The sequence below is a fragment of the Harpia harpyja genome, chromosome 21 (assembly GCF_026419915.1).
Source record: "Harpia harpyja isolate bHarHar1 chromosome 21, bHarHar1 primary haplotype, whole genome shotgun sequence".
Classification (NCBI taxonomy): Eukaryota; Metazoa; Chordata; class Aves; order Accipitriformes; family Accipitridae; genus Harpia; species Harpia harpyja.
The window spans coordinates 3237637-3265601 of record NC_068960.1 but is presented as its reverse complement, the minus strand read 5'-3'; the positions used below and the strand labels follow the sequence as shown (position 1 = coordinate 3265601).

Here is a 27965-nt window from a genome sequence, read left to right as displayed (position 1 = left end):
TCGCAGGGTGGTCACGGTGGTGCTGGTGGCCCTCAGCGTGGTCTGGATCCCCATCCTGCAGAGCTCCAGCGGTGGCCAGCTCTACGTCTACATCCAGGCTGTCACCAGCTACCTGGCTCCTCCCGTCACCGCCGTCTTCGTCCTGGCCGTCTTCTGGCCCCGAGCTAACGAGCAGGTACACGCGTGGGGTGACCCTGGGGACACGGGCTGGTGCCAACGCCTCCCTGCCCACCCTGCTCCCACGGACCCAGCGGGGGCTCGGGGGGTTGGAGGGAGGAAAAAGGGAGGTGATGCTGATGGGGAGAGGAACCGAGCCTGGCTGGTGTTTCCCCAGGGAGCTGGTGGGTGGCTGGTGCAAAGACGAGGAGGAGGAGGAGGAGGAGGAGGCAGGTGCTGCCATGCATGGCCACCAAGCGTGGCACGGCCAGTGGGGCTGGCACGGGACATCCCCTGAGGAGGGGGGGCAGGTTTGGGACAGGGTTTGGCCGGCCGGGATGCGGGGTACTGTCCCAACACACAGGGACTGCTCTCCCAGGGCTGGTTGGAGGGAGCAGATCCACGGGGGGGTTTGTCCCCACAGTGGGGTGACTGTCCCCCCTCCGGCCGCCCTCCCCGGACCTTTGCTTTGCAGGGAGCTTTCTGGGGCCTGATGGCAGGGCTGGTGCTGGGGCTGGCCAGGATGGGGCTGGAGCTGGCATACCCCGTGCCCCGCTGCGGGGTCCCCGACCAGCGGCCCTGGCTGCTCGCTGACATCCACTACCTGCACTTCGCCGTGCTGCTGTGCGCCGTCACGGGCGCCGTCATGGTGGGGGGCAGCCTGCTGACCCCCCCGCTGCCTTCAGCCTGGGTGAGCAGGGCACCCGGCACCCCTCACCCTGGCCCCCACGGCTGCGTCCACCCACCCGACCTCCTCGGCCGGAGATGTCGGTGTCACCCAGGTGCACCCCGAGCTCGGCCGGGGGGGTCCCCATGGTGGGGTCTGTCCTGGGGGTGTTTTCTCAGCAAGTCTCACCCCGGTTTCTAGCTAAAGGATCTCACCTGGTGGACCCTCTCGCAGGAGCCCCCCCAGCCCTCCGTGGACGGACCCCCTGATGGTGAGTGTGTCTTCAGGGGTGTCTGGCAGGGGAGACATCTTCAGTGCCCCCCACCTGTAACGGGCAGCAGGACGGCATGGATGCCCCGTGCCTTAGTTTCCCCCGGGGCTGTGCCACCCGCCACAAGGTGGCTGGTCCCCATGGCTCTCTGTCCCCAATACTCACCGTCGTTCTGCACCAGGTTCCTGCTCAGCCACCCTGGGCAGCCATCAGCCATCAAAGGCCAAGGGACCCCTGGCCGTGGCCCTCAAGGACGCCACAGAGCCCCCCTTCTGGGCCCGCGTCTGCGGCATCAACGCCGTTGTCCTGATGTGCGTCAACATTTTCTGCTATGCCTATTTTGCCTAGCGGCTTGCCGGTCCCCGGGGAGAGAAGGGTGCTGGGAGGGAGGGAGAAATGGGGATTTGGGTGATAGTTTTTATTTGTCATGTTTGGGACATGGGATGTTTAAATCCACTGGTGCGATGAGCTGGGTGTTCTCAGCATCGTGGAACCTGAGTGCATCCCAGGGGTCTGTGAGGGGTGGGGGGCATTTGTGGGGGCAGCGAGTCCCCAGGAGGGGTCTGAGGAGAGGTATCGGGGTGGGCAAATGGGGGCTGCAAGGGAAGCAAAACCACAGCGAAGCAGCAGGCATGCGGCCACGGGACCACCGTGGCGGTGGTAGAAAAGAAGCAGCCACACTCAAGGGTGTCACCCAAACACATTTTACTAGCTCTAAATAAAAAATAATATTAAAAAAAAGCCACAATTTGCAGCTATGAACAGCACCCGCAGGACGGAATCCCCCCGGACCAGCCTTCCCCTGCGCCCTGAGCCCTGGCATCCCTCCATGGAGTTACCAAGCCCGGCCATATCCTGGCCGCCTGCAGCCCTCCTTGGAGCCGGGTCTTTGCTTACAGGGTCTGGAGAGGAGCGAAGGTTTGGGGCACACGTGCTCTTCCTCTCTGTTGCTGCCACCCCGCCGGGCTGTGGCTCTGGAAAAGTTTTTATGGCCCTGGTTCAATGCTCTGTGCTCCCTCCCCGGGGAGAACTGCTGCCAGCCCGCAGCGAGAGGTGAAGCCTGGGCTGGGGGTGGTGGAGGTCTCCTGGACCAGGGGAGCAGGGAGAGCCGTGGTTGACGTTTTAGGGTGCCAGAGCCGGGCAGCCCCTGGATGGGGATCATCGCCAGCTTGGCCTCTACCTCCAGCACAGCCGACACGGCAGCAGGACCACGTGGGTTGGCATCCCGGCGTGGGGACGGGCACCATCCGTGGGGACGAAGGGACATGCAGTCTGTGTGCAGGCACAAAGCAGCTCCGGTGAGTGGGGGGCAGTGGGGGCCGTGGTCCTCCCCGCTCGCCCGCAGCGCCGGCGGCAGCTCACTTGCGGATGGGGTGGACGTAGTTGCGGGGAAAGAGGCCGACGCGCCCGTAGATCTTCCCCTGCCACCAGTTGGGGTCGGGGCAGTCCAGGACCTCGATGATGTCCCCGCGGAGGAAGGGCAGCTGGGAGCCGTCGTGGGCCGAGAAGTCGAACTGGGCTTGCACGAATTTGGGTCTTCTCACCTGGAGGAAAGTCGAGGCCAGGGGTTGGTGGGGGGAGAGGTGCCCATCTGCCAGCCCCTCTGTACCAGGCTGCATTGCCTGAGTCCCCAGCATGATGGGGATGCCGTGCCACTGCATGGCAAGGACCAACCTGAGGCGACCAGAGCATAGAGGGTGTGGGGGTACCCGGGGTACCTGCTTTGAGGATGACAGATGGGAGCTAAGGAAATCCTGCCATGCGAAGAGCCAGAGTGCTGGGGACAGCCCTGGATGCATGGTAGAGCCTGGGGTGCAGGGAAGCATCCTGGGGTGCAGGGGAGCACCTTGGGGTGCAGGAGAGAGCCTGGGGTGCAGGGGAGCACCCCAGGGCACAGGGCACCCTGTTCCTGATGCCTGGGAGAGCTGAGTGCCCAGGGGACCCCTACCCCTCGGAGGCAGCTGGCACCCCTCTGGGTCCCTCTGGGTGCCAGAGCTGGCCCAGCCCAGCTCCCAGGACCCAGTTTTGCCACCTCCACAACCGCCGCCCCAGGGCTCGGCTTTGCTGGAGCTCGCTTGAAGCTGGTTGCTCCCCATCCCGAGCTGGTTGGGCTCTGCCACCTGCCTCGGGCAACACCACCGGCCCCAAGGACGAGCTGCCGTGTCCTGCTGAGCTGCGCCGGTGGCTTTTCTCCACCCTGCCAGCTTCCCCGCAGTGCTGCCTGTCTTGGGCTGTTTCATCCTCTCCAGCTCGACACCGCCTCGAGCCGAGCCTGAGCACAGGGCCAAGTGCTAGCCGGACACCCGGGAGGTCCCTGTCCCCCTCTGCGGTCACACTGCAGCCTGGGGGGAAGCTGAGCCTCGAGGGGGTTCACGCAGGAGTTTGGGACCAGACCCCCAGGATGCTTCGCCTGAAGGCGGTGGGGGAGCCTGCAGCCAGGCTGGGTCTGGAACTGGTCTCTACTCAGAGCTGGGCTGTGTGCTTTCCTCCATTTTGTGCCTCTCTGCTGTTTCTTAGCCATTGCCAGCGTCCTGTGGCCGGCAGGGAGGAGCAGGAAAAGTTCAGGCAGGAGGAAAATCCCCATCCCCTGGGAACTGCGGCCCCACGACACCTCCCTGCGAGCACAGTCCGGGGCAAAGCGAGACCATGGCGGTGCTGCTGACCCACGGGCCCGTTCCGTGCCTTGGTTTCCCCGTGGACCATAGCGGGGCGGTGGCAGCCCTGGTACCAGGGGAGCGATGGGGGAATCCCAAAGGGGATGGGATATGGGTTCCCAGCCCAGCCCCACGACCGGCCATGCCATCACCCCACGCTCCAGCTCTGTGTGTCCCCATGGCCCCATCCCCTGACGGTACCTCCTGGGTCTGGTCCTCATCCCGGAGGAAGATCTGCTGCCTTTTGGCGATGGTGGTCGTCCTGTAGAAATCCACCAGCTCGTTGAGGGAGTTGAACTTTTCCTCCCAGAGGAAATACTTGCCGTTCCTCTCCCTGAGCACCTTGAAGTGCTGGACGTGCTGCCCGTAGCTGCGGAAAGAGGACAGGCGTTACCGCGGCTTGGGACTCTGGCAGCACCCAGACCCCCTTCAGGCATCGCAGGCAAAGCCCGGGGGCTGCTGGCTAGGGTGGTCTGGCTGTGTGGGGTGCGGATGCGCCCACGGGTCCCACTACACCCATCCTGCCATGGCTGGGGGTGACGGTGGCACCGACATCACTCCTGGCCCTGCTGGCGAGGCAGCGGGAGAGGGTCCCCAGCATGCTAGCAACAGGGACCAGCAGCTGAGACCTGCCACAGCTCATCACATGCACAGCTAAAGCTCGATGCCCAGCCCCAGCACGGCGGGATGCCCGTGGGCTCAGGGCTGGCAGCGTGTCGGCCACGTGTAGGGCAGGTGGCTTTGTCCAGGGAGCAAACAGGGGCCACATTTGAGGAAAGCATGGTGAGAGCTGCAGGTCTCAGCTCAGCACATACTGGGAGGAGACTGCAAAGGCTGGGCTTGGGCTCCCAAATTCCCTGCGGCCCTGGGGACCCCCGAGCCGCAGGAGAATGGGGGCAAGCTGGGTTTTCCTTCGCTGGCCCCGCATGCTGGCACCCCCTCGGTGTGTACCTGGGGGTGGCAGGTTGGGGTGCTCGCACTGCAGGGTTGGCACGGGGCCGCTGCAGGGTCCCGCCGCTGCCAGGCCCCCGGGCAGGGGCAGGGACCCGGCCACGCTGGTGACGCACGGCAGAACACGGCTCCCTTTCATTATGGGCAAGAACCTCCTTAAACGCTTAATTAGAGATTAGCAGCGTGAGAAAGTGCCTGGCTGGCCTGGGGCTGGCTCCTGCTACCCTGGCCCTGGGCTGGAAAGGGGCAGCGATGGGGTGAGAGGCTCGGGGGAAGGCTCTGCCCATTGGCACGCTGCCTTCATACAGCCCTGGCTGCCGATGCCAAAATCATCGGCTTGTGGCATTGGGATGCTGCATCCCTTTGTCCCTGGGGATGCTCTGGGCAACTTGTTCCTCCAGGTCACGTCCCCTGGGCTGTGCTGGCAGTTTGGCCCCAGCCCCGATGTTACCCACATGGCTGTATTTAGGGGCACCCCAGCGAGGGACCCCGGGTGAGGCAGCGATGCAGGCAGCGATGCAGGCAGGGAGCAAGAAGCGATGGGGATGGAGTCGGAGCGGGAGGCTGCAGAAGGGAGGAAGGAGAGGAAGGCTCTGTGCGAGGCTGTGCTTGGATGCAGCAGGGCTACACCTCTGCAGCCCCCATCCCCTTCGAGGTGTCCCGGGCAGGACAGGGTGCTCACCCCTTCTCAGAACCGTGGCAGGAACATGCACGAGGGTGGCCTGATGCCCTCGGTCCCCAAAGCGGGGGCTGCGGGGGACCCCTGCCCATCCCGCCACACGTCCATCCGCATCCTACGGCTACTTACTTGACGGAGATGGAGAACTCCCCCGGGGTGCTTTCGCTGTCGCGGATCAGGAAGGCTCCCAGGTGCTTGCGCTTGAGGAGCTGCTCCTCTGCCAGGTGCCGGGAGATCCTGCCCGCGTACCACCTGCCAGGGGCAGCGGGCTCAGTCGCATGGGCACCCCTCGACACCCGGGGACACCCCGCAGGATGGAGGCACCGAGAGCCCTGGTGCCGGCAGGAGCGGGGTCCCCGTCGGGCTCCCCACAGGGCTGGGACCTCCCCACAGCGTTTTCTCCTCCCCAACCCCAATTTATCACAGCACTTTCACGGCGGGGGGGACGGCAGGGCGCTGCGGGTGCAGATGTGTTCCCGTACGCTGCCTCGTCCATGCAGGGTTAGTGCAGCATCGCCGACAGCCGCGACCGCATCCTGTCGCCTGGCTTGCCACATCACGTGCCTCATCCCCCATTTTGCTGCCTGTTCTCCCACTCACCCTCGTGTCCCATGGCCCCTCATGGGAACAGTCCTGCCAGGTGCTACGGAGGGGTTTGCAGAGCAGAAAACCCTCCGTGCCAGGATGAAACCCTTCCTGCCTGCGTTCCCGGCAGCTGCCGGAACGAGGTGGAGGAGCAGAGTCCCCGGGTCCCATCCCTGCCAAGGCTGCATCCATGTATTTGGGAGCCCCAGGCCATGGAGACCCTCTGCTACCTGTTAAAATTGCCTTGTAAATGATCAGCCACGGACTTTAGCACAGACCATTCCCAGTGCCAGCCCTCCAGGTGCTGCACAGAAGAGGCTGTGTCTCACCCATCCTGGCTTGTTAACCGAAGCCGGAGAGGCAACGGGATCTGCCCTGGGCTGCCCCGAGCCCACGCGTTCCTGCTCCCCAGCCACAGCCCCGAGCAGGTTTTGCTATGGCATTTAAATGTGATTTACTAGGGGGATAATGATACATAAAACACAGGTTAAAACAGGGATGGATTATGCTGGGCTTTAATAACACAGTAATAGGATTATGTCTAATGCAGTCATAATCCCATAACGCTTTGTTGTTCCCCAATTATCATTTATTTAGCGGGCAGCCCGGTGCAAGGGTTGAATTTCTGTGTGTCGGGGGTATGTGGGCATGCTGCTGCCTTCCGTCCCCTCTGGCTGTGGTGGCAATGGCAGACTGACCCGGCAGGCAGACCCCATCGCTGCCCTATCGCTCTGTGACTCAGTTTCCCCATGTGTGGGACTACCCTGGCTCGTGGCAAACCTTTGGGCATCGGGATGCAGCGTTGGGATCGCTGCCTCGGTGGTGGGCGAGGATGTCCTGGTGCTGGCGGGTGCTACCAGAGCGGGGCTTCGAGCCTCCCTTCCCCACATGGTGGGATGGTACTTACGGATGCGGCTTGACCTTGATGTAGTTTTTGGGGACGAAGCCCTCGCAGCCGTACAGCTCAGCCTTGTACCAGTTCTGGTCATCTTCCATGTTGAGGATCTAATGTGGGAGAGGAGCAGGGAGGCATTAGCCCGGCTGCCGTCCCACTGGGAGAGGGGCTGAGTGGGACCCCCACTGCTGCCCCAGACCACACGTCCCCCACTGAAACCTGGGGAAAAGGGGGCTCTGAAAAAGGTGACATGGTTTGGGGTGTTTGGGAGCACCCGTACAGAGCTGGCTGCTCCCCCCAGCCCTCCTCAGCTTACGGTCGGTCTGGCTCACCACGGGTGCCGGCAGCGGTTGTCCGACATTGCCCCAAAACCCCGGCCAGGGATGAGGTTAAAATCTGTCCCTGGAGGAGCTGGGGTGGCAGCCGGGCCCCCACGTCCCCCCGGGGTGGTGGCAGCTGGGTGCTCCGTGGGAGGAAACGCTCCGGTGCGAGCAGGGGTGCTGACACCCGCTTCCGCGCGACACCATTTTCCAGCCTCCCACGCAGGGACCTGGGGGCCGGCACAGCTGTGCAAACAGGATCCGAAACCCCGGGGCATGGCGCCGGGGCCGCGGGGAAAACACGCCGGGGAGGCAGGGACAGGCACGGCAGGTTTGGGGCCCGGGGTTACAGCCAGGCCATGCCCTTGCCCTCCCCAGGGCTGGCTGTAACCGTGGGGGGCTGCTGGGTGCCGGGGGTCCGGGAGATGCTGCCAGCATCTCAGCATCAGCCCTGAAGAGATGAGCGAGTGGCCAGGCAGCGTGGTAGGGTGCTGGTGCCCTCACCCCCACTGCAGGGACACGGTCCCCTGGGGATGTTTTGAACCCCCCTGAAGCTTTTTGGGATGCCAGGGTGGCATCCGAGAACTTGTCCCGATGCCAGCACCTGGCGGGGAGGGATTTGGGCACATGCTCCCTGCTGCCGGGCACGGCTGGTGGCACCGATGGCCAGGGAGGCCACGTGCCTCGTCCCAGCTGGGACCTTTCTGGAGATGGGGCTGGTGGCACAGACAAGCGGTACCCACCGCTGCTGGGGCTGCTGCTCTGCACCCCGAAAACCTCAAGGATTGCTCCTTATACCCCACAAAAAGCCCCAAAGAGGCAACAAAGCCAGGTGCAATGAAAGCACCGGTGTTACCCCATGCCGTGTGCCCGCTCCGTCCCCCAAAGCAGCAGCATCCAACCCCCCCCCCATGGCAGGTGACCTCCCCGCTCCCCGTACCTTCAGGGTATCCCCTTTCTGAAAAGGCAGCTCGTCCTTCTCCGTCGCCTGGAAGTTGTACAGAGCCACCGACTCCATGGCGCTGGCTGTCACCAGGCGGTGGCGAGGGGTCCCGGGGTGGGAGGCGGGGGGTCACTGTGCCAGGAGCGCGGGGCTGCCCGGGGCTCGCCGCCCCACGGCGTGGGGTTTGTGGGGGTACGGGGCGAGCGTGCGGCGTGGCAGTGCCGGCGCGCAGGAAGCCGCACTGATGTCAGCGCGCTGCCGAAGCGAAACGGTGAGCACCACGCGGGACGCTGCCGGCAGGCACAGCTGCCCAGATGTGCTGGGAGTGGGGGGGAGCTGGGCCGGCCGGCTTGGATGCCAGGGGCTCCATCTGCAAAAGGACCTGGGCATGTCGGCTGGGGGCACGATTCGGCATCACCCTGGCGGTGGGCTGTGGGCAGCGGTGTCAGGCGGACGCGGGGTTTTGGAAGGAAACAGGATGGCGATGGGCTGGATGCACAGGTTGAGGATGTGGGCGAAGGATGCCTGGAGAGCGTGGTTAGCAGGCCAGTAGTGTTAATGGGGGAGTCTCTGATGTCTTGTAAGGGCTGAGCTGCTGGCATGGCCTTTGAAAGGTGGCTTGGTGGGAATGGTTATTTCGGCAAAAAAAAAAAATCACGGAGGGGAGGATGGGCAGAGATGCAGGGAGGCAGGGTGGAGGCACACACCTGGTTTCTTTGGAAATCAGACCGAAAACAATGCGCCAGGTCCCAGCTCTGAACAGCGGGGTTTCAGCACAGTTGTTACTGGCTCTCTGGGTTGTGGCCCTTTGGGGGTTGATATTTTCCAGCTTGTTTTTGCAGGGCTAGGGAAAAAAAAAAAATCCCTTTAGACTAAAACAACTTCCTGCAACTCGTGGGCGGCTGGCACTGAGTCTGCAGGGCTCGCATGCGGGGCATCGTTCCCAATGGGAAGGTCCCCGATGCCGTGCAGCTTTCCGTCCTGTGCGTGGGCCAGGGCATGAAGCACACAGAAAATCTGCCGGACGCTGGTTTTGCTTTGCTGCGAAGAATTAAACCGGGGACAGCTGCGGCTCGATCCCTGCCCATGGACTTGGGCATATTCCAGCGAGGAGCAGGACATCGCTGCCATCTGCCCCGGGGAGGGATGAAACGCGGTGCTTGCAGGGCCTCTGCGGGGACACAGGCTCAGCGATTCACCTCCTCCAAACCTTAATGCTGCTTCCCAAGTGCATCTGAAAAGCAAACGCCATGTAACACCCCACCGAGGCCGTTTTCAGGATCTCGGTCCCCATGGGAAGTGGAGAGAGATGTGTAGGGTGGCCCTGGTTGTCCCTGCACCTGGTGAGGCCCCAGTCCCCAATGGTTATCCCCAGCACAGCCCCGGGACCTGCTGGTCCCAGGGAAAGCAGAGACACTGGGAAGACCGGGGAGGGCAGGGGGGACCGTGGGAAGAGGCTTGGTATGTGCACGCCTGTCATGAGGAGGGCAGGACTCGGCGAATCTCCGCAGCCCGGCAAGACCCAGGGGACAGGACTGCAGCGGGAAGATGGCTATCTCGGTGCAAGCTTCCTCTGCCGCTCGGCAGCTCTGGAGAGAAGCGGAGCTGGAGTCGTCCTGGAGAAACAAGCCACAGCAGAGCCGCTGCTCTAACACCCTGCTGCTGGCCAAGGGTCTGATCCTGTCCCTGTGTCCACCAGCACAAATCGGATGATGCTAAGCCCATGTACAGAGGGCTTGCTTGCAAAGGGCATATTGTATGCCTATGCATATTGTAAGGCAGTGGTGGTGGGTAAGCCGGGCACGGAGGTGTCTGATCACTGGGAGGGGGTCGGTGTGGGAGAAATCTGCAGCCCAGGGAGCAGGTTAGCACGGGGTTACCACCTGCCATGCCTCGTATGTATACCGTGAGCAGTTTTGGAGCCCGGCTTCCTTGGGCTCGCAGCAGGGAGGCTTGAGGGGCACCGTGGGGTGTCCAGCCCAGAGCCATGCATGGTGCCACACTGCCCTGTGTGCCTGGGAGCGGGGCACAGGACAGTGGGGTCACAGTGGGGTCCCCAGGCCTTGGCACAGTGGCCAAACTCAGGACCGGAGCAGGATTGGGTCCTGCCAGCAGATGGCAGCAGTATCCAGGGGGACACTGGGGACACTGGGGACAGTGCCACATGCCCCTCCAGTCATGCTCTAACCAAGCCAGCAGTTCCTTTGGCATCCCTGCCCAGCCACCTCCTGCGCCACATCCCTCTCCTCGTACCCCCTTTGCCTTGCTCCCTTTCTGCTGCCCTGGCCACAGTCCCTGCCCAAGGGCTGGGTCCCTTCTGCTCGCTTGCGGCTCGCTCAAGGCTTGCTCGTGGCTCGCTCACGGCCCGCTCGTGGCTCGCTGTCCCTGGCTGCACACACGTGGTCACTGCAGGGGTGACAGCAGCACCCACATCTGAGCAGCGAGCTGGGTTGGACACCAGAGCAGTCTGCAGCCCCGTTTCTGAATTGGGAGGCAAATGCTCCTGCCTTCAGCTGGTTTCTGGGTGCCCCATCCTGACTCACTGCCACGGAGCGGGATGGGGTGCCCCGATCCCAGGAGGGGAGCAGAGCCCAGCGTGGTGGTTGGTACCCAAGCGGCATCGTGCTGCCTCCAGGGAACCCCTCGAAGGGGCCACAAGCATCCCAGTACTGCAAAACTGGAGATGCCCGTCACCTGCTTGCCTCCAGCTGCTTCATTCCCTGGGAAAACCCTTCTGCCTGCTCACGAGTAGCCCCAAATCTGTCCCATCCCACACTCACCAGAGCCCCCAGAAGAAGCCAAGAGACTGTGCTGCAGAGCCCTGCAAGGCTCACTCCGGGAGCCAATGGCTGACTAACTGCAGGCCTGAGACATCCAAGAAACATCAAAACAAGTTGTTTTTTCCCCCCCCATCTTCCCTCTTGTGCCTCGTCAAGTAGCCATATTTTGTACAGCACGCACTGTACCGGAGCAGGGAAGAGCCTGTCTCTGCAATGCCAGCCATGAGCGGCGGGTGCTGAGCCCATGCCTGGCAGGGTGGGATCCTGGGGGGTCTGTACCCCCACCCCTGTGCCCTGCGTGTCCCCAGTGTTCAGAGGGACCCAGGAGGTTCCACATGGTTGCCGTTGGTCGGGTGTCAAAGCCTGTGAGCGTCAGTCCGGCTCGCAAGGAGATCCCAAGGGCCGAAGAGGTGCAGTGGCTCACCCGAGGGTGCACAGCCTGGGAGCCCACCCTGCCCCGGGGTTCGACCGCCAGCCCATGCTGCGTCTCCCTCCACACAGGGGAGTTTCGTGACCCTGTGGACAATCCGAGGAGGGTTGCAGCCGGCTCTGGCATCGCCCTTCCCCTCCGCATGGCCGCCCCTGGGCTGCGTGTCGGATGCTGGGAGCTGCCCGGAGCTCCTGCCGCCTCCCGGCTTGCCCAATCTGCCAAGCCTGTTTCATCAACATCCTGTGTTTACCTGGCTGCAAAATCCCCACGCGGGAGGGAGGAAGAGGAGGGAGGGGAGCCTCTTCCCCTTCCGCTGCGGGCCCAGGGAGCTTTGTTAAGGACGCAATCCTGGGCTCCCCAGCTTCTCTCCGGCCGGTGCCCTCTGCGCCGCCTTGCTGTGCCATGGCCCACGGTGCTGTTTGCGGAGAACGGGAGAGGACGGAGGGTCTCCAGCCTGGCTTTGCCTCCCATGGTGGGGCTGTAAGCTGGACCTGGATGGTGGCAGGACTGGACTATGCGAGCTGGCCTACACCAGAGACCCCAGTGCATATAGGGACTTTGCTCCTGGCAGCGAGCATGCAGAGGGACGGGTCCTGCCCCTTCATGCAACGCTGCGCCCGGAGGTCAGCAATGCAGCACAGCCCAATGCACACTGTGCTTCCCCTTGCACCGCCGCAAAAGGAAACCCACAGCACGACACCGCCCTGAGCGAGCCGCAGAGAAAGGGGGGCTGGTGTGATGCTACAGGCAGTTTTCCTGAGAAGAAAACCCACAGCCCGTTTGCCTCTGGTTCTGCCTGTCCCCAGCAGCAAAGAGCTGCCGGCCGAGCCAAGCTGCTGTACAAAACGTACCGCAGGCTGGCCGAGGTGGCCGTCATGCTCTCCTCACACCCACGCACACAGCCCGTGTATCAGGTGTGGGGCAACTCCTCTTGCCTCATCAGGAAGGCAGTCCTGGCGTTGCCGACTCAGCACTGCCAGGTCTGCGTTTGGCTGGGGATGGAGCTGGAAAGATGAGGTGATGGGGAATAAAACGGAGGGAAGATCGGGTGAAGAAGAGAGGCGAATGGGTGATCCATCACACCGGCCACCAGCTGCCCCCCAGCAAGTCCCTGGAGACCAGAATAAATGCCCTGCACCAGCACAGCGAGTGGGACCAGAGCAGGAATGCTGGCCCTGGGCTGCTCGTTGGGAACCGGCTACTCCCCTGGGATGCCGGCGGTGCTGGGGTGAGGAGAGCAAGGTGATGGGGTGGTGCACCCCGGGACTGGTCCAGGGGTGGCAGTGGGGATTCAGCCCGACTTTAAGCTCACGTCTGGGATGCTGCGTGTGGATAAAGCCAGCCACACGGGTCAGCAGCCGGCACCACTGATGCATGCACCGTGCAGAGGTGTCGTGTCACCCGGAGCTGCCTGGGGACCAGTATCGACCCGTGCCCGGGGCATGGGATGCGATGGGGATCCTCTGCCTCTCGAGGAAGCGGGTGCCTCGCTGAGGCCCCACACGGAGAGGAAGTAACATCATGGGCTAGAAAATACCACGTCAGTGCCCATCAACAGGATTTCAGAGTCAGCACTTTCCCCCTGGAGCAGAGGCCATGTCGGTAACTCCTGAGCATCAGAGTTGTCCTTGTGCGTAACCCTACTTCTCGACAAAGCCCAGCCCACACCGAGGAGCTTGCGTCACCATTTACACCCTGGTGTAACTGAGTACAGAGCATGGCCAGCGCTGGGAGGATTAGACTCCTCTGAGCCTCTCATCATCCCGCAGGACCCATAGGAAAACATTTTGCAGGAGGGACAGCCAGCAGACCCAGAGCCATTGGCCACGCTCAGTCCAATGTGGTCACAAGAGGCCCCTTGAGGAACCGGTGGCCTCCAGCCATGGAGTTGCTTCTCCTTGTGGTCAACATGGGTGGTTGGGACTGGTATTAGGGTTTCTGGGCTAGTAAATCAGAGCAGGGCCCTCTTGCCCATGGTGTAGGTGGGATGGGAAGTGGGACAACGCTTTCCAGCTCCAGTGGGGGAAGCCCAAGGATGGAAGGCTGGTGGTAGGATCTCACTTTTGGCACTTGGGCCTGTGCCTGATGATGAATCTGGAAAAGGACTGGAAATCTTGACATCTCAGGTGTGGAATTCAAAGCCAAACCTGCGGGAAAGGGTCACTGAGGAGGCAGGTCATCCCAAACAGCCTCCTCAAGGGGTGTGCAAGCCTTGGATGGCAGCTGGGACCAGCCTCCTGGGAAAGGGCCAAATGCTGTTTTGGTGAGGAGGGAAAGCCCAGACACACGAGCAGCAGCCTCAGGGGCACTGACATTGAACACTTCCCGCAGGGCTCCCAGGACTCAGTTCTGGGCTGACGGATGCGAGCAGTGCCGGTGCCTGACTCTGGGGACAGGCGCTGCCTCTGTTTCGCTTCAGGGACACGGCTGTGCTGGAGACTCAGGTGAGGATCATTTACAGAGATGTTAACTGTTACTGAGTAAGTCATCAGGGCCAGCAACAGCTGAAGGCTATTCATCTCCCTGGGCTCTATAAAGGGAAATGGAGGCAACTAGCTGGGTTTGGACTGTTGAGGAGGGGGTCTTCTCTGCTGTGGCTTGGAGATGCTTCTGAGATCCTGCTGTTCCCTGGGATGGTTCCCCTTGGCAGCCTTGGACACCCCAAGAGCGAGAGATGGACTGTCCCTCTGTCTGTAAGATGTCCTCCCTCCAGCTGGCTGTGGCTTCCCTGTGTGTGACTTGGAGAAGACTGAGCCATGCAGCTCTACCTGGATCATGCATTCGGTGCCTGGCTGGAAGCAGATCTCGTGGTGTGCTCTGTGGCTGTGGTATGCTGGTCCTTGGGCTCTTCCCTGGGACCTTACTGTGGTCCCTGACATATCTCGGGGTAACTCTGAGACCTGTTGGGTGCTCTCAATCAAGTCAATCCAGGCTCTGCTTTAAGCTGTGTGAGCAATGTTTTCTGCTGAGCCTGCTGAGTGCTGCTCTGGAAATGTCTGATGGAGGTTTCTGGGGTGAGAAACTGCTGTGGCATCTGGCCTCCAATCTTCCTCCTTGGTGTTGGGCTGCCTACGTGGGTTATGGGGAAGGTGAGGTCCCCATACCAACTTTATCTGGGTAGACCAGTGCTGCAGCATGTGTGGGAGTGGGGATTTCTCTGCTATCTCTTGCGGGTCCTCAGGAGCCATCCCCAGACAGTTGGGGCTGGAAACCCACCATGTTGCATGCTGTGAGCACAGCACAGAGGTGGACAGGGTCACACCACCGCTTTGATTTGCACGGGAGGGAAATCAGAAGGGTCCCTTTAACTGGAAGCTCCAAAGAAATCAGGCAGGGAGGCATGGGGTTTGGGTGTGGAGGCTGTTTGCCGTCAGTGTTTGCCGTGGAGGAAGGCTCATCACCCTGAGCAGGCAGCATGGGGTGGCAGCAGTAACCACCCATGGGCAGGGGAGCTCTGTGGCTCCCAAAGGGCTTATTTTAGGGGAACCATTGAGTTTGGTCATATCCAGACACAGCCTGGTGCTTGAACAGATTCTGAGAAGCTCCCCCTCAACAACGGCATCTGTTATTTTTCTAGGATTTAAAAAGAAAAAAACCAACCAAGAAGCCTTGCGACATGTGCGTAGGTGAGGGGACCATGCTGTCACCGCTGTGACTCACTGGGGAGGTCTGCAATTTCTGAGAACAAAAATGATGTAGGGAGAAATTGTGAATGATGGCTTGCGGAGGGGTGGCTGAGCTCTGCACCGGAGAAGTAGTTGAATTTTGGTTCCTCCTTAGGGCTGGCTTGTTAACAAAGAAGTTATTAATAACCGATTAAGCCAGAGCTCGCGTCATGCCTTCCTCTGGAAGCGTGGCAAGAGCATCCGCGGTTCCTCCTTCGGCCAGCTCAGCCCCTTTGTAGCTGGATGGAGGAGTGCTGGGGTTGGGGGGGCTCACTTGGGCAGATGCCTTGTCACCGCTGGGCTGCTCTGGGGGGGACATTTCCCAGGCAGGAACGTGGGGGACCACCGGTGCAGAGGTGACCTGGGACTCGGCCGCGGTGCGTTTGGCTCCCTTCGGCTGAGCTCACGGCACCGAGGGGAGCGGGTGTGCAGAAGAGGAGCCCTGCATGGCAGGTTTTCGGTCAGTGCCAGGGCAGATGGTGCGAGTCAGCTGTGGGGACAGCCTGAGGCGGAGGGCCAGCGGCCGGAGGGAGGAGGCTCGCTCGCCTGCTGCTTCCTTGGGCTGAGGATGTGCGTGTTGCCGCATCCCTGGCCAGGTTGGCGATGCGCCGGGCAGCGAGGAGGAGGTAGGCAGGCTGCTGGAGCGGGGCCCACCGGGATAATTCACGGAGTGCCGGATGCACTGTAAAACCTGAGAGAATCCGGGCACTGTGCTCCTGCTGAAACCGCCTATTCAGGGGAGAGATGGGGAATACAAGAGGGAGGAAGCAGAGAGAAGATGGAGCACTGAAGCCCTCTGTGTCTGGCTGGTGACGGATGCAGGTGCAGCTGTGGATTCCCTGGATGCTCCGGCTGCTCTGCACTGCCTTTTCCTGCAGGGAAGGAGGAGATGCACTCAGGAGTCCCTTGCAAGGCTCCCAGAGTCCCCCCAGCTCTGCTTTCACTCTGATTTATTCCTGCTGCCACAGTGTCCGGTGCAGTCTTTTTTCTCCTATAGAGCTAAGCCTTGAGGTGAAAGGTCTGTGTGGATTCTCTGAAGTCTGATATAGGGTTGAGCTGTTTCTCATTAGTATAAGCTCTCTCCCCTCCCCAGCTGCTCATCTTCAGGAAATGTTTAGAAATGAAGAAGCTGTGAAAACTCTGCCCAGCCTGTCATCAGCTTGGTCTGAAATGAGCAAACAGCCTCAAAGGTTACGAAGGGGAATCCACATGCATGGCTTTGCCTGTCCCTACCCACACAGTGCTACTGCATCTGCTTCCCTTCTTTAGAAAACCAAGCTAAATAAAGCTGCTGCCATTACTTTGGTGGCACAGCAATCTCCCGTGCTGTATTCCTGAGCGGTGCTTTTGCCTGTGCAAGGCAAGAGGAAAGAGTGAGTGAAGATTTTTTGGGAGGCCACAATAAAACTGATGGATTCTTCCCCAGGGCTGTGTTGGATCGTGATTTCTGACACATCAGCCGTGGAAATCCAGGGTAATTTCACTGAAGGCTCTCCAGATATCCGCCTGTGTAAATGAGACCAGGATCTGGCCTGACTGTTTTAAAGAGACACTGCCCAGGGGATAGCTCCAAGATGCGTGCTCTTGCTTTCTGCCTCTCTTAGCAAATGTACATGCAGCACTCCTACGAGGCAATTCTTCATTTTAAGTGGAAAGTTGAGGCATTGCTTTCTTTAGAAATGTTCCTGTGGTGCTGGAAACGACAGCATTTGTTTCACTGAAAGTTTGAGATCCCCAGGAAACTGGGGACCTGGGCCACCTCCCCATGAAGCTGATGGCAAAGGAACAGCATGGCTGGGCTTGTGGGTTGAGTGATGTAAGGCACTAATTTTAGCACAGGTAATAAAAACCTTTCCCATGTAGGTATATGTATGGCATATGCATACATACAGATGCACTTGCAGTATCTAGGAAAGTATATAGAAAAATACTCTGTCGTATGTCTGTGCTTATATAAAGTGTTCCTTTCAGCAAGCATCTGAAATGCAGATTTGCTGTCTTCCCTCCTTCCTTTCCTCTCTCAGGCTGAAAGAGGAACTGGGTTTGGGTTTTGCTGGGGAGCTGTGGCTGGCTGACAATCTTGGTCACTACAGGCTTTGCATGTCTGAGCACTTTGCCAGCTTGTGGAGCTAACGATTAGGTGGCAGCAGGACGTAACGGTGTGTTATGTCCACTTGTTGTCTTGTCATGTTCATGTTACGTGATGGTGTCCTGCTGTGCTGGAGAAGCATTTGGGAGGGGGCTCCTGAGTGTATCGTGCTGAATGGCCCTGTTGGTCCTCCCTGCTGCAGGGACTGGGGTTTCAGCCTCTCTGGACTTGCCTGGGAGCAGGAGGTTGGAGGCACCACAGGGCACTGGATTCCTTGCAAGGGATCAGATGAGCAATTAGGGCAGGAGTTTGGTCTTGGGCAAGCTCCGTGTGGATCAGGCAGAGTGGAGGGCAGCATGCAGGAGAGCAGGGCTGGCTGCTGCCCTTTGCTGGCAGTGATGTGGAAGAAGAGGAGGCCCAGTAGAGATGGCTGGAGGAGCTCGGGCAATCTGTGGAGCAGGAGGAACAGCCAGGACTGAGTGCACTGGGCACAAAGGACTGGAGTCACTTCTGAGAGACCCTCAAAAACAGCTGGGGAAAGCCTCTACAGCCTGGGCACCTGCATTTTATTTCTCTGGAGACCAGGAGATTAACTCGAGGCCTGTAGCCCAAGCTGATATCTGCTTGCTGCTTCCTCAGCTAGGATCAGCCATGCAGCCTCCAGTGGTTTGCTGCTGCACTCTTCTTGGCTCCCCAGGGCAGAGACATTTACTGGTTCAGTAAATCATTTTAGCGTATGTTTAAATCTACCTGTGTAGGATGGGGTCTGAGCACCCCTGGGTGCTGAAGGCTTAAAAAGCATGCCACCTGCCTACTAGGCTTAGTAGAGGCTTTAGCCTCAAGGGTGTAAAACATGCCAGTTAATGGAGAGTCTAGGGAAAGGCATATGGGGATGGAGCTTTCGAGAGAAACCCATGATAGCCCATTCGGGAGAGCTGAGGAACAGCATGTGAGTGCTGCACTGGGCCTTTGCTCTCAAAGACGATGTACTTGCATGTTTGAAGCGCAGAGCTGGGAGCCAGTGTGTGGGAAGATAAAAGCATCCACTCTGCTTAAAAGCAAAGGTGTCCGGTCCAGAATACCAGCACCAATAGTGGTTGATAGTGAATGCTGGAGGACAAGTATTGGAAGTGGTTGAGCAAATACATTTCCTTGTAATGTTCTCCTAGGACCCAGCAGCGTAGGGCTTAGAGACCTCCTGAACCAGAGCTATGTCTGTAAGCTCCATCTTGAAAGAGGTGCCCGTGAATGACAGCATCTCCAGTTTTCTGACTCCCCCCAGGCTCTGATCTTGGAGCGAAACAGGAGGTCTTGCCCTGCCTGGAGGGAGAACACTGGAGCCTCATGTTTCTTTCTCATGATAACCAGGTGCAAGCTGGAAAAGCTGATGCAGACCCACTCCTCACAACATGCCCGTAATGAAGGATTGCAAGCAGAATAATAGAGAGCAAAATGCACAGGGTGTTTGCATGGAAGTGTCTGTCAATTTTCTTTTGAGGGTCAGACTGGTGGCTCCAGCGGAGGAAATCATCTGCACAGCACAGCCCTTCCTTTCCAAGTGGTTAAGATCCTGCTGAGTGTAAAGCACTTTTAAGCCTAGTGGTGCAGGTGTCATGAACTGTTCTTCCGGCCCACTGGTGACAGATGTGGGGTTTTCAATACATCAGGCAGTTTAGGCTTATTTGGCTTCCACCCTCACTGATTGGGTTATTCAGTTTACACATCTCACTGAAGGCCACTTCCAGTATCGCGAAAAATCTAGTGTGGCTGCACCATGGTTTGCACCCCCTGCTCCCCCAACAGGCTCTGAGTGACATGCAAGCATAAAAAGAGTCTTCTTGAGGGATAGAGCAAATCTACTGTCTGTAGCAACTTGCTTTGCAGTTATTTTTTGATTGATGTTGAGGCTGTTGTGGTTTGTGCCCCAGCAGAAACCGGGCTGTGCACAGCCATTTCCCAGCAGCACTGGTGTTTGCCTTTTACCTTCTCTGATCACAGAGGTGTTTGATTTCTAAAGATCAGAAGGGAATGGGTTCCTTTGACTTCCTCTCATGTTTACAAGGTCAGGGAGCAATCTTGTATTTCTCCATCTCATTCAGTCTATAAGAATGTGGAAGCTTGTAGGAGTATTAATTATGACCAATTATAACCTGCTTGACTAGCCATGATGCTCAAATGGCTACTGAAACCTGCTGTCATTAAAGATGGACATTTTTCTTCAACCAAGGAAGCCTCCTGGTTTTGAGGAGCTCGCAGAGCAGTTGTCCAGCAGGACTGATCTGTGGAGCAGTTTGGTCAGATAGTGTTAGAATTGAATATGATCCTGAGAAATTCTTGCCTGCAGTGCTGTGCAGTTTGTTTGCTTTGAGCAGTCCTGATGGCTTGTCATGAATCTCTTCTGGCCCAGCTGGTGAATTTTTTAATCTGCTTGTTGATTACACAGGGACCATGTATTTACAGCTCTGCACTGTTGTTTAGTGGTTTTGCATTATGAAAACACCTGGGAAGCCCTGTTGAGGATGAGATGCTCTTTGTGATGGGGCAGCAGTGACAAGCTTGGAGTTGCAACCGTGAATGCAGATATGAAAGTTGCAACTCGATTTGTGAGCCTGGGAATGGAGGAAGTCACTTGCAGAAGTGGGAATCAGAAACTGGGCCAAGTAATTAAGCGACTGCCTGGGTGCTGTGCAAACACAAACTAAATAGACAGCCCTCAGTTTTCATCTGTCAAGGGGAAAAACTACCAGCTTATCAGCTGTGATAATCAGTGATGGGCATCCAGCTGTAATCCAGGGACATGGCAGCACTGTGTTACCAATCCCTTGGTTTAAAAGAGACAGAGCTCAAAATGCCTACAGCTTCCAGTAGTTGGTCTGCTTCAGGTCTTTGCTATTGTGACTGAGAGCAATGCTATGAAATTTGAGCTAAAAATGGCTATAGCTATACAGCTTAGTTCCCAGGGTTATAAGCCAATGTGGCTTTCCAAGCAGCCTGTGCTGCCAGGTGTAGCTTGCTGTCGGGTGCTCTGGGAGCAGAGCACACATGAAGGAAGCTTGTGTTGACGATGCCCCAACTCTCTGTGTGTGAGCACCACATTGTGTGGTATGATAATGCTGATTTCAGTCTTGGTACCCCTGATTCACACTAGGTAAGTGGTAGATGAATCACCGCACCTACCTCCTGTGGGCAAGGTGGTGCTTTTCTCATGGGCCCTGGATTTTTGTGCTTAAATGTGAAACTCTGTACTTGAGTGTACCATGCCCTCTGACAGCAGTGACCGCTGCTTGGTTGTAGGTACACTTAACTTCCCTCCCCTCCGTTTCTGTTAGTGTACAAAGTTGTTTGCCTCCCTCTCCAGCCAGATAGGACCAGCCTAAATCACTGTCCCAGCCCACCAGGAGGAGAGGAGATGAGACCCAATTTCCCGGTGATGCTACAGAGCCAGCAGCACAGCTCCTCTTGCTCTCCTGATACTTTCCTCATTGTGAGCCCCACAGGGTGGTTTCCCTCAAGGTGAGAAACAGTTGTGAAGAGTGAGCATAATCCCTGGCCATGTGAGATCCTTGTGCAACAACACAAGTCATCCTGCGGCTTGGCTGTTATTACGAAGCCTTGATTGGTCTGAGGATGGGCTTGGGGCAAAAGGGAGGGCCTGACTCTTTGGGTGACATTCTTTGGGTGGCTGCAGGAATGATGAAGAGGAACTCTGATGGGTGACACTGTCCATCAGCTCCTTCCTGGCAGGAAGTCCTCTCGTCATGGCAAGGAGGAAGTCAAGAGGGATAGTACAAACTGTACCAACTGCATAGGAATCCTTGTCCTCCAGCACAGGCTCTGACTTGGTGGCTTGCTTTGGGGAACCAGATGGTAACACTAAATGAGCCCATCTTCACTACAAATACCCTGGGCCTGAGCCTGCCACTTAAAACTATGCAGATGGTCCCAATCTGCAAGTGCTCCCAGCCTGGGAACAAGCAGCAAGTCCAGGCTCTTTAGGTCAAATGTGCTGATTGTATCTTAAACATGAAAAATACCTCCTCACCAGTCAGGGGGCCTTGCGGTGGTCCTGTCCCTTCCTTTCTGCTGATGTGCGTGCTCATCTGACCTTCTGGTGAGCTGGTTCAGGGAGCTAAACTGGCTGAGAAGTAACCCTTCCTCCAAAAAAGTGATTAGTCTTCACTACAGATGGTATAAGGTGGTGTTGGTGGTAGGGAGGGAATGGGAATGGGTGGTGGAGGAAGGGCAGGAACCACAACACCCAGACTTAGGTTGGTTAAAACTGTTGTGGAATTTCACCCTCAGGCTTTAGTGGGATTTAATGTAAGCAATGCAGTAGCCTTGGCTTCTCGATGTGGCATGGGGAGAAACTGCTCCTACAGAGCAGTAAGGAGAAAGGAATGAGGGAAGGTGCCCGCAGATGAGAATGGCTCTAACTTCTGAAGAAGCACAACACTTGGTAATTACTAGAACTAAGCACATTTCAAATGTCACTGTCTCTTGCACTGTCAGTGCATATTCATTTCGAGAAAAGCAGAATGTGCTGGGGTTGCATTCTCTCTCCTCTTTTCATGAATTTGCTAACGTGTTCAGAAAAGGTCTGTTTTGAAAGCCCATATTAGAGGTGTATTAATTTTGAACTTGTCAAAATGAACATTTGCATTGGAAACAGTTCTACAAGTTTGTCTGCATCACAAATGAAATAAAACCCTCATGCTGGCCGTAAGCATCTCTTCTGATTAAACTTGGGTTAATTCCAGCTGAACTCAGGCACAGGCTTACTGGGCTGTATGCTCCTCTATTCACTGTCTTTCTGATTTTGTTCCTTGTAACTACACTTATTTAAATATGTTTGAAGAGACCAGACTAAATATGGTAGAACTAAACTTTTATTTTGGTTCTCCTTGGCTTGTAGACAAATCCTGTATGTGTGGTAGGGCTGCAGACCCTGTGGATCCATGTGTCTAACCAAAGCAGACAAGAGTGTAACTCGGACTTTGCATATTTCAATGAAATATTCATGAATCCAGGAGGGAATAACCTGGGGTGAACATCACTTTTTATGAATCTGAATATATTCTGTATCACTGTCAGCAGCATGCAGGCAGCTCAGAAAATTCAGAAGAGGGCCTGTGCTTGTTGAGAAATGTCTCACTTCTTTGGCTCTAAGGACAATAATGATTGCATTTGCCCAGATTCTCATTGAATTAGCAGATTTCCAAAATTGGGCACTTAAGGACTTAAGTCCCTATTTACCCTATGTGGAAGCATGTGGCTTCCCAGGGAGGCTGAGAAATGCCAGCTCCCACTGGAGTTGGTGCGAGCGGAGGGTGCCCAACCTCCTGAGACATGAGGCAGGTTCTTACTTGGCTACTTAATACAGACTTAAGTGCTGTTAAGTGTTAAGACTTAACACACCTTCATTAGATGATGCAAGTCTCTATTTTTGAATTGATTCCTTTGAAGACCTATAGGTTAGGAGTGGGAAGGAAAATCGGTAATGGAGCAAAAATGACTGTGATTTAGAGATCAGATTGCATACAGCTAGAGCCATGCATCAGGATAATGAGATTCAGTCTTGTTTGGTTACAAGCACTGGAGACAGAAGCAGAAAATGTGATCCACCAAGCCAGCTCTCAGGAAATGAGAAACAATAGAGTGAGGAAATCAAATTTCAAACTGCAGGGATATATTTATCAAGTTTTCCTTAGAATTTTTGCAGAGCTTGGTGGCATTCTCTGTGCAGATTTTTTTTCTGTATTTTTTCAGTCAGCCGACATATGGCTGGAGGATTAGATCACTGTAAGGCACCGTTGTTTGTGACCTATTTGTTAATGCGGGGCTGGGGTCAGCGAGAAGAGACGAATGTACTTGTCATTGTTCAGTGCTTTTCAAGTGCTGTTCCTGTTGTCACTCACACCGTGGCCAGACATTTGGAACAAACTCATTAGCTAATTAGTGGTGTGCTCAACCCCACGTGGCGGTAGTCGCTGTGTGGGCGATATTCACATTATGGCTGTGGAACAGGCCCTCCTGTGGCTTCCTGGCAGCCGCTCTTCGCTAGGTTAGTTGGGAGGGCAGCCGTGGCCAGGCAGAGCCCGGGAAAGCTGCGCCTGCCTTGTCTTTGCTGGGAGAGTCTCTTGCATACCAGCCATCGCACTGCAGCACTGCTCGTTATCCTCCTGCTCCTTGCCATGCAACAGCCCCTCTACTCCCACTCGCTGGAGTCGCTGCTGCCATCTGCTTTCTCCATGCAGACTGCTCTGCTGCTGGTGCAGCAACCGGGGAGGTGCCACGGCTATCGGCTTCTGATGCCAAACTCATTTTGCAAATAATGGCCTTGAACTCTGGCTCTGCCAACACAGCTGAAGTGGTGTGGGCTGGGAACAATTTGATAGAGTGGCTTGGGTCAACATCCAAGGTGTGGTACAGTCTGCTCGAAAGAGGGATGGGGCAGTGCTGGGATGGAAAGTTTTCTACATTAGCTCCTGAGTTTAAAATCACAGGACAAATTGCAGTGACCTCCTGTTGCTTGTATGAAACAAGTGCCATAGATCCACTGCCACGTGTCCCCTCTCACTGTGGATGTCCTCAGGGGACCACCAGAAGGGATAGTCCCTTTGCAGCCTGGGCAAATCTCTGCTGGTGCAGCTGTATCAGTCGGGTACCTGACCAGTGTAGCAGGAACACTGTGATTTAAGGCATTAACATGGGTGTAATTAAAAAAAGTGTAATTTTACTTGGCTGGCTTGTTTTGCTTGCACTAAGTGGCTTGATCTGGTTGATAGAAAATACGGTTTTGTTGATACAGGCGTGCCAGCTGTAGTAGCCCTTTGCTGGGTTCATTGATTCGTACATTTATGCCGTAGACAGGGATACCTGGGATGGAGCTGGGAAAGGAGAGGAATCCGCCTCCTGCTTGGAAGAGTTGTCTGCCCAGACCTGGAAGGAAGGCAGGCAGCAGAGAAAGCAGCAGGAACAATCTTGTTCTTCCCATTTTATTTTAACCAAGAGCTTGCTGCTTGTTCTTTAGAGCTGTCAGCACCTAATCATTAGGATTAATGAATGCACACAGAAACATTAGGTTTCCATCATTGCTGTTTTCTTCTAAAGAAGAAAAGAGGGAAGTATCCTTTCAGCTCCTGCTGATAGTGTCAGATGCATTCTGATCCTTTATTTTTTTTCCACCCGGAATTTAATTCTGCCTAGCTCTCCTAGCTCAAGGTTAACAGCTAAGCCAGCATCGTAGCTAGCTGCAGAAGACTTGGCTTCCCAGCTACCAGATGGTATTCAAAGCATTTGAACTTGCAGCATTTCTAAACAAGTTGCTTTTAATGCAGCTTACTTGGTGTTTCACTGCAGTCCCCGTTCTTCTGTATTTAAACCTTGATCTGACTCCTATTGAGGTCAGTGGGAATTTTGCTACAGACTCCATGGGAGAAAGGGCTGGTCCGTAAGTTTGCAGCGCTTGGCCTGACCTTCCTTTCACTTGAAAAGCAATACCTTATAAACTGCATTTTGCTCTGAGTTTCCTTTGTTTTGTTATGCTTTAGTAAGGCAGGATTCCTCAAGAATTTGGGTTTTAAATGACCAGTAGCACTACCCGGAGCCAGCTGTAATACGAGCAGAGTCCTGTGAGCCAGCTTCTCCCCTGACCTGCACCAACCCGGACTGTCTCCCCAATGGCCACGTCTCGTTTCCTTGAATTGTCTCACGGTTTTACGATAGGAACAAATATATTCAGGGAGAACTACAATGAGACCACTAACCTCCTCCAACCTGCGATCCCGGACACAGGTTTAGTCATTATCCCCAGAGGGGAAGGACGTGTGCTCCAACCCACCCAGACTGCCCGGCTCCTCGAGTTCATGCCTGCGTGTCTCCTCCGAGCTCCCCTTCTGATCACCAAGCGTGGCCACCAGAAAGCTCCCTCCCACCATCCCGAAGCATCCCCTGATCCATAAATCCCGTTGTTTTCTATTGGCGTCTTTGGCGGGAGGGGGAAAAGGTGCAGTAACTGCATTGCCTGAAGTGATGGGAGCTGCTTCTGGGCCTGGCGACCCACCCGGGGCCCTGTTTTTTTTTGGGGGGGGGGAATCCCCTCTCCTGCCCTGAACTCCATTTCCCCTTGGAGATGTGACTGAGGAGGGGGCTCCCCTCGCCTTCCCAAGCGGTTTCCTCCCCTCAGACGCGGCAACGGGCCCGAGCAGGAGCCGGGCCCTCTCCTCAGACCCTGCCCGGCGGTTGATCCTGCCTTATCCCACGCCGCGGGGGGCGGTAGGCCTGGCTGTGAGGAGACCCGGCAGGGGCCCGCCGTGGCCGGCGAAGACCTTAACCGGCGGCGGGTGAGGAGGGAGGGCAGCGGCGGCGGGGACCGGCAGCGTTCCCCGGGCGGAGGCCGCCGTCGGCCCCGCGTCCCGCCCTTCGCTTCGCCTCGCCGCGCCCGCGGCGGGGACGCGCCTCGGGGACGCGCGCGCGGCCGCCGGTTCCGCCTCCTCCGCCACCTCCCTCCCCACCCCCCCCCCGGCCGCCGCCATGTTGGATGGTGCGTGTGGGTGTCAAACCCAGCCAGAGGCGGCGGCGGCCGGGTACCGGGACATCCCCCTCCGCGTCTCCCGCGGTCCTTTCCCCGCTCCTCCCGCACCCTCCGCCAGGTCAGTCCGGGAACCGCGGGGTGGTCGGGTGCGGGAGGGGGAACGGACGGACGGACGGACGGTGGCGGCGGAAGAGCCTCCCTCCGCCTTTCCCCTCAGCGGCGGGGGTGCGGGGTGGGAGCGGGAAGGGGGCCCCCCGGGGCTCCGGGCCTTCCCGCGGGGAGGGAGCGGGCCTCGCCGACCGGCTGCGAGGCGGGGAGGGTGGCTGGTGGGTCGGGGCGGGGGGCCCCGGGGACGGCCGGCCGGACAGACGGCCGGACGGCGGGGCAGCCCCGGCGGGGGGCCGGGGTGGCCTTTGTTGTCTCCGTTGGGTGGGCAGCAACAGTTACTGCCCATCATGGCAGCCCGGCGGCGGGGCCGCGAGAGCAGGGAGCGCGCCTCCGGGACCCGCCGGGTCGGTGCTGCCGGGGGCGGGCGGAGAGGGACGACGACGGACACGGACACACACGATCGCCCCGGCCCTTCGCCTCTCGGGGTGCGGGCTGCGGGCCGGCAGCTGCCGGAAGGGTTTTCACCGCCGGCTGAAAGTTTAGGCCTGGTTTCCCGTGGCGGCCGAGTCCCTGGAAGCCACCTGGGCCGGGGCTGCGGGGGATGGCGGCAGCCTGGCCCGGCGGGAGGGGGGGGCTCCCCGGCGGCGGGTCCGTGGCGGGGGCGTTTGGTTCGCGGTGTCCGTCACCTCGGCTCTGCGTTGTTAGCCTTAATTGTGGCGGTGTGGGATTTATTTTATTTTTTGGGGGTCATGCAGTCGGTTTGGAAGACGTGTAGTAGTGCCTTTAATTATTTTTTTTTAAAGGTTTATTTTTTTCATATATATTGTTTTTCAATCTTTACCTGCAGTACCTTTGCTGCTACAGATTGGGCCTGGGTAGTCAGTGTGCTGCGTTATATGAAGCATTATTGTTGTGGTGAAGTGTATTGAAACAAGAATTATCGCAGGCTACCCACAATGGAAGTTTCCTATTTTAAAGCCGTAAGGCATATTGATAACGTTTGGTCTCAGTTTTATTTGGCCAAGAGGTATGTAATGCTTCCCCCCTCCCCCCCTCTTAAGTATTGGTATCATCACTGATCTGATAAGCTAAGTTATATTTAAAATTTACACGAATCGGACATGTTTCTTTTTCTATCTAGAAAGAAAATATCCTGAATTATACACACAGACATACATTTTCAACAGGAGGCCTAAAATACTCATTCAGGTTGTTAAGGTGTGTTGTGGATCTTATGGACTGTAGAGGCTGACTTTAGGAGTTCAAAATGCAAATCAGGCCACAAGATGAAGTTTTATTATTCTCTCCACTTAAATACATGTTTTATGGTAATGTGGAACTCTTGCATAATTCCAGTGTGTTGCTGTGTTTTGTGTGAGACAAGGTCATAGAAAATTGGATTGTTAGGATGTAAAATATGGGATGTTAGAATGATTATTGATTAAAAATATAAATATATTGTAATGGTATCTTTAGCAAAATACAGCCTATTTAGGAAGTGCTTCTAAATATGTTTGTCTTGGCTGATTCTCGGATACATTATTTTTTAACAAACTCGTATATGGTGTTTTATTGTGAAGAATCAAAACTTCTGATAAATTTTCTTTTATTAACTTGAAGTAATGGTGAACTAGCTAGCTAGAATTTCAAAGATAATCTTCCATATATTAAATATTTAACTATGTTATCAAAAATTATCAAGTACAAATTAACCATGAGTATGCATTCCTGAAGATGAATTCTGATAAGGCCAGATTGACTGCAAGTTATACTTCAGGAAGTTTGACTTACGCATGCTGATTGTAACTTCCTTGATGCCATAAAGTAACTATGCGACATCATTCCAGCATGACGACGGTTCTCCTACGCGGTAGCTTGACTTTTACATGTACTGACAAATGAAAATTAATATTTGCCTTTCAGAAATGAAATATAATGAGATACTAACAGGATGGACCTCTCTCTTTAGAAAAAACAATTGACCTGTTCCCTATGTCGAGCTAAGTAGCGTTGGATAATATTTGGGCAAGAAAAGTCCTATCTGCGAGTTACTTGGTGGTCCTGTCCTAATAGGAGAAGAGATATCTGAGACGTGGCTGTTGAGTAGCCTCGATGGTAATGTTCATGTTGTTTTTCACGTCCATTATTCCTACAGTCATTTTTAATGAATAGTTGACAAACATCTGATGTCCAGTGCAAGCAGTGCTGTATAATGCAGTGAGCATAAATGAATTCAGCT

General features: G+C 56.6%; 3 protein-coding genes across 12 annotated transcripts in view; 2 read left to right on the top strand and 1 right to left on the bottom strand.

Annotated features, from left to right (window-relative positions):
• Positions 1-1803, top strand: part of SLC5A10 (solute carrier family 5 member 10) — a 41630-nt gene extending 39827 nt beyond the window's left edge. For all 4 annotated transcript variants that reach the window (XM_052772565.1, XM_052772566.1, XM_052772567.1 and 1 more), the window contains 4 exons: positions 7-175; positions 632-847; positions 1025-1102; positions 1359-1803. In XM_052772565.1, coding sequence (XP_052628525.1) covers positions 7-175; positions 632-847; positions 1025-1102; positions 1359-1442 — 547 coding nt within the window. In that variant the 3' untranslated portion in view covers positions 1443-1803. The remainder of the gene's footprint in view (positions 1-6; positions 176-631; positions 848-1024; positions 1103-1358) is intronic.
• GRAP (GRB2 related adaptor protein) lies at positions 1791-8814 on the bottom strand. The gene is made up of 5 exons (XM_052772575.1): positions 8119-8814; positions 6871-6968; positions 5508-5630; positions 3950-4118; positions 1791-2638 (listed from the first exon to the last, which is right to left on the bottom strand). Exons 1-5 carry the CDS (start codon positions 8194-8196, stop codon positions 2453-2455), a joined length of 654 nt encoding a protein of 217 aa, XP_052628535.1. The 5' UTR covers positions 8197-8814; the 3' UTR covers positions 1791-2452.
• A 3298-nt stretch (positions 8815-12112) lies between these two features.
• EPN2 (epsin 2) overlaps positions 12113-27965 on the top strand; it is a 60224-nt gene continuing 44371 nt past the window's right edge. For 4 of the 7 annotated variants that reach the window (XR_008232777.1, XM_052772379.1, XM_052772378.1 and 1 more), the window contains exon 1: positions 25596-25736. The gene's annotated coding sequence lies outside the window, so the exon portion shown is untranslated. Of the gene's footprint in view, positions 12380-25595; positions 25737-26573; positions 26754-27649; positions 27842-27965 lie in introns of those variants that run through there. The other 3 variants (XM_052772375.1, XM_052772376.1, XM_052772377.1) reach the window with 3 other exon arrangements.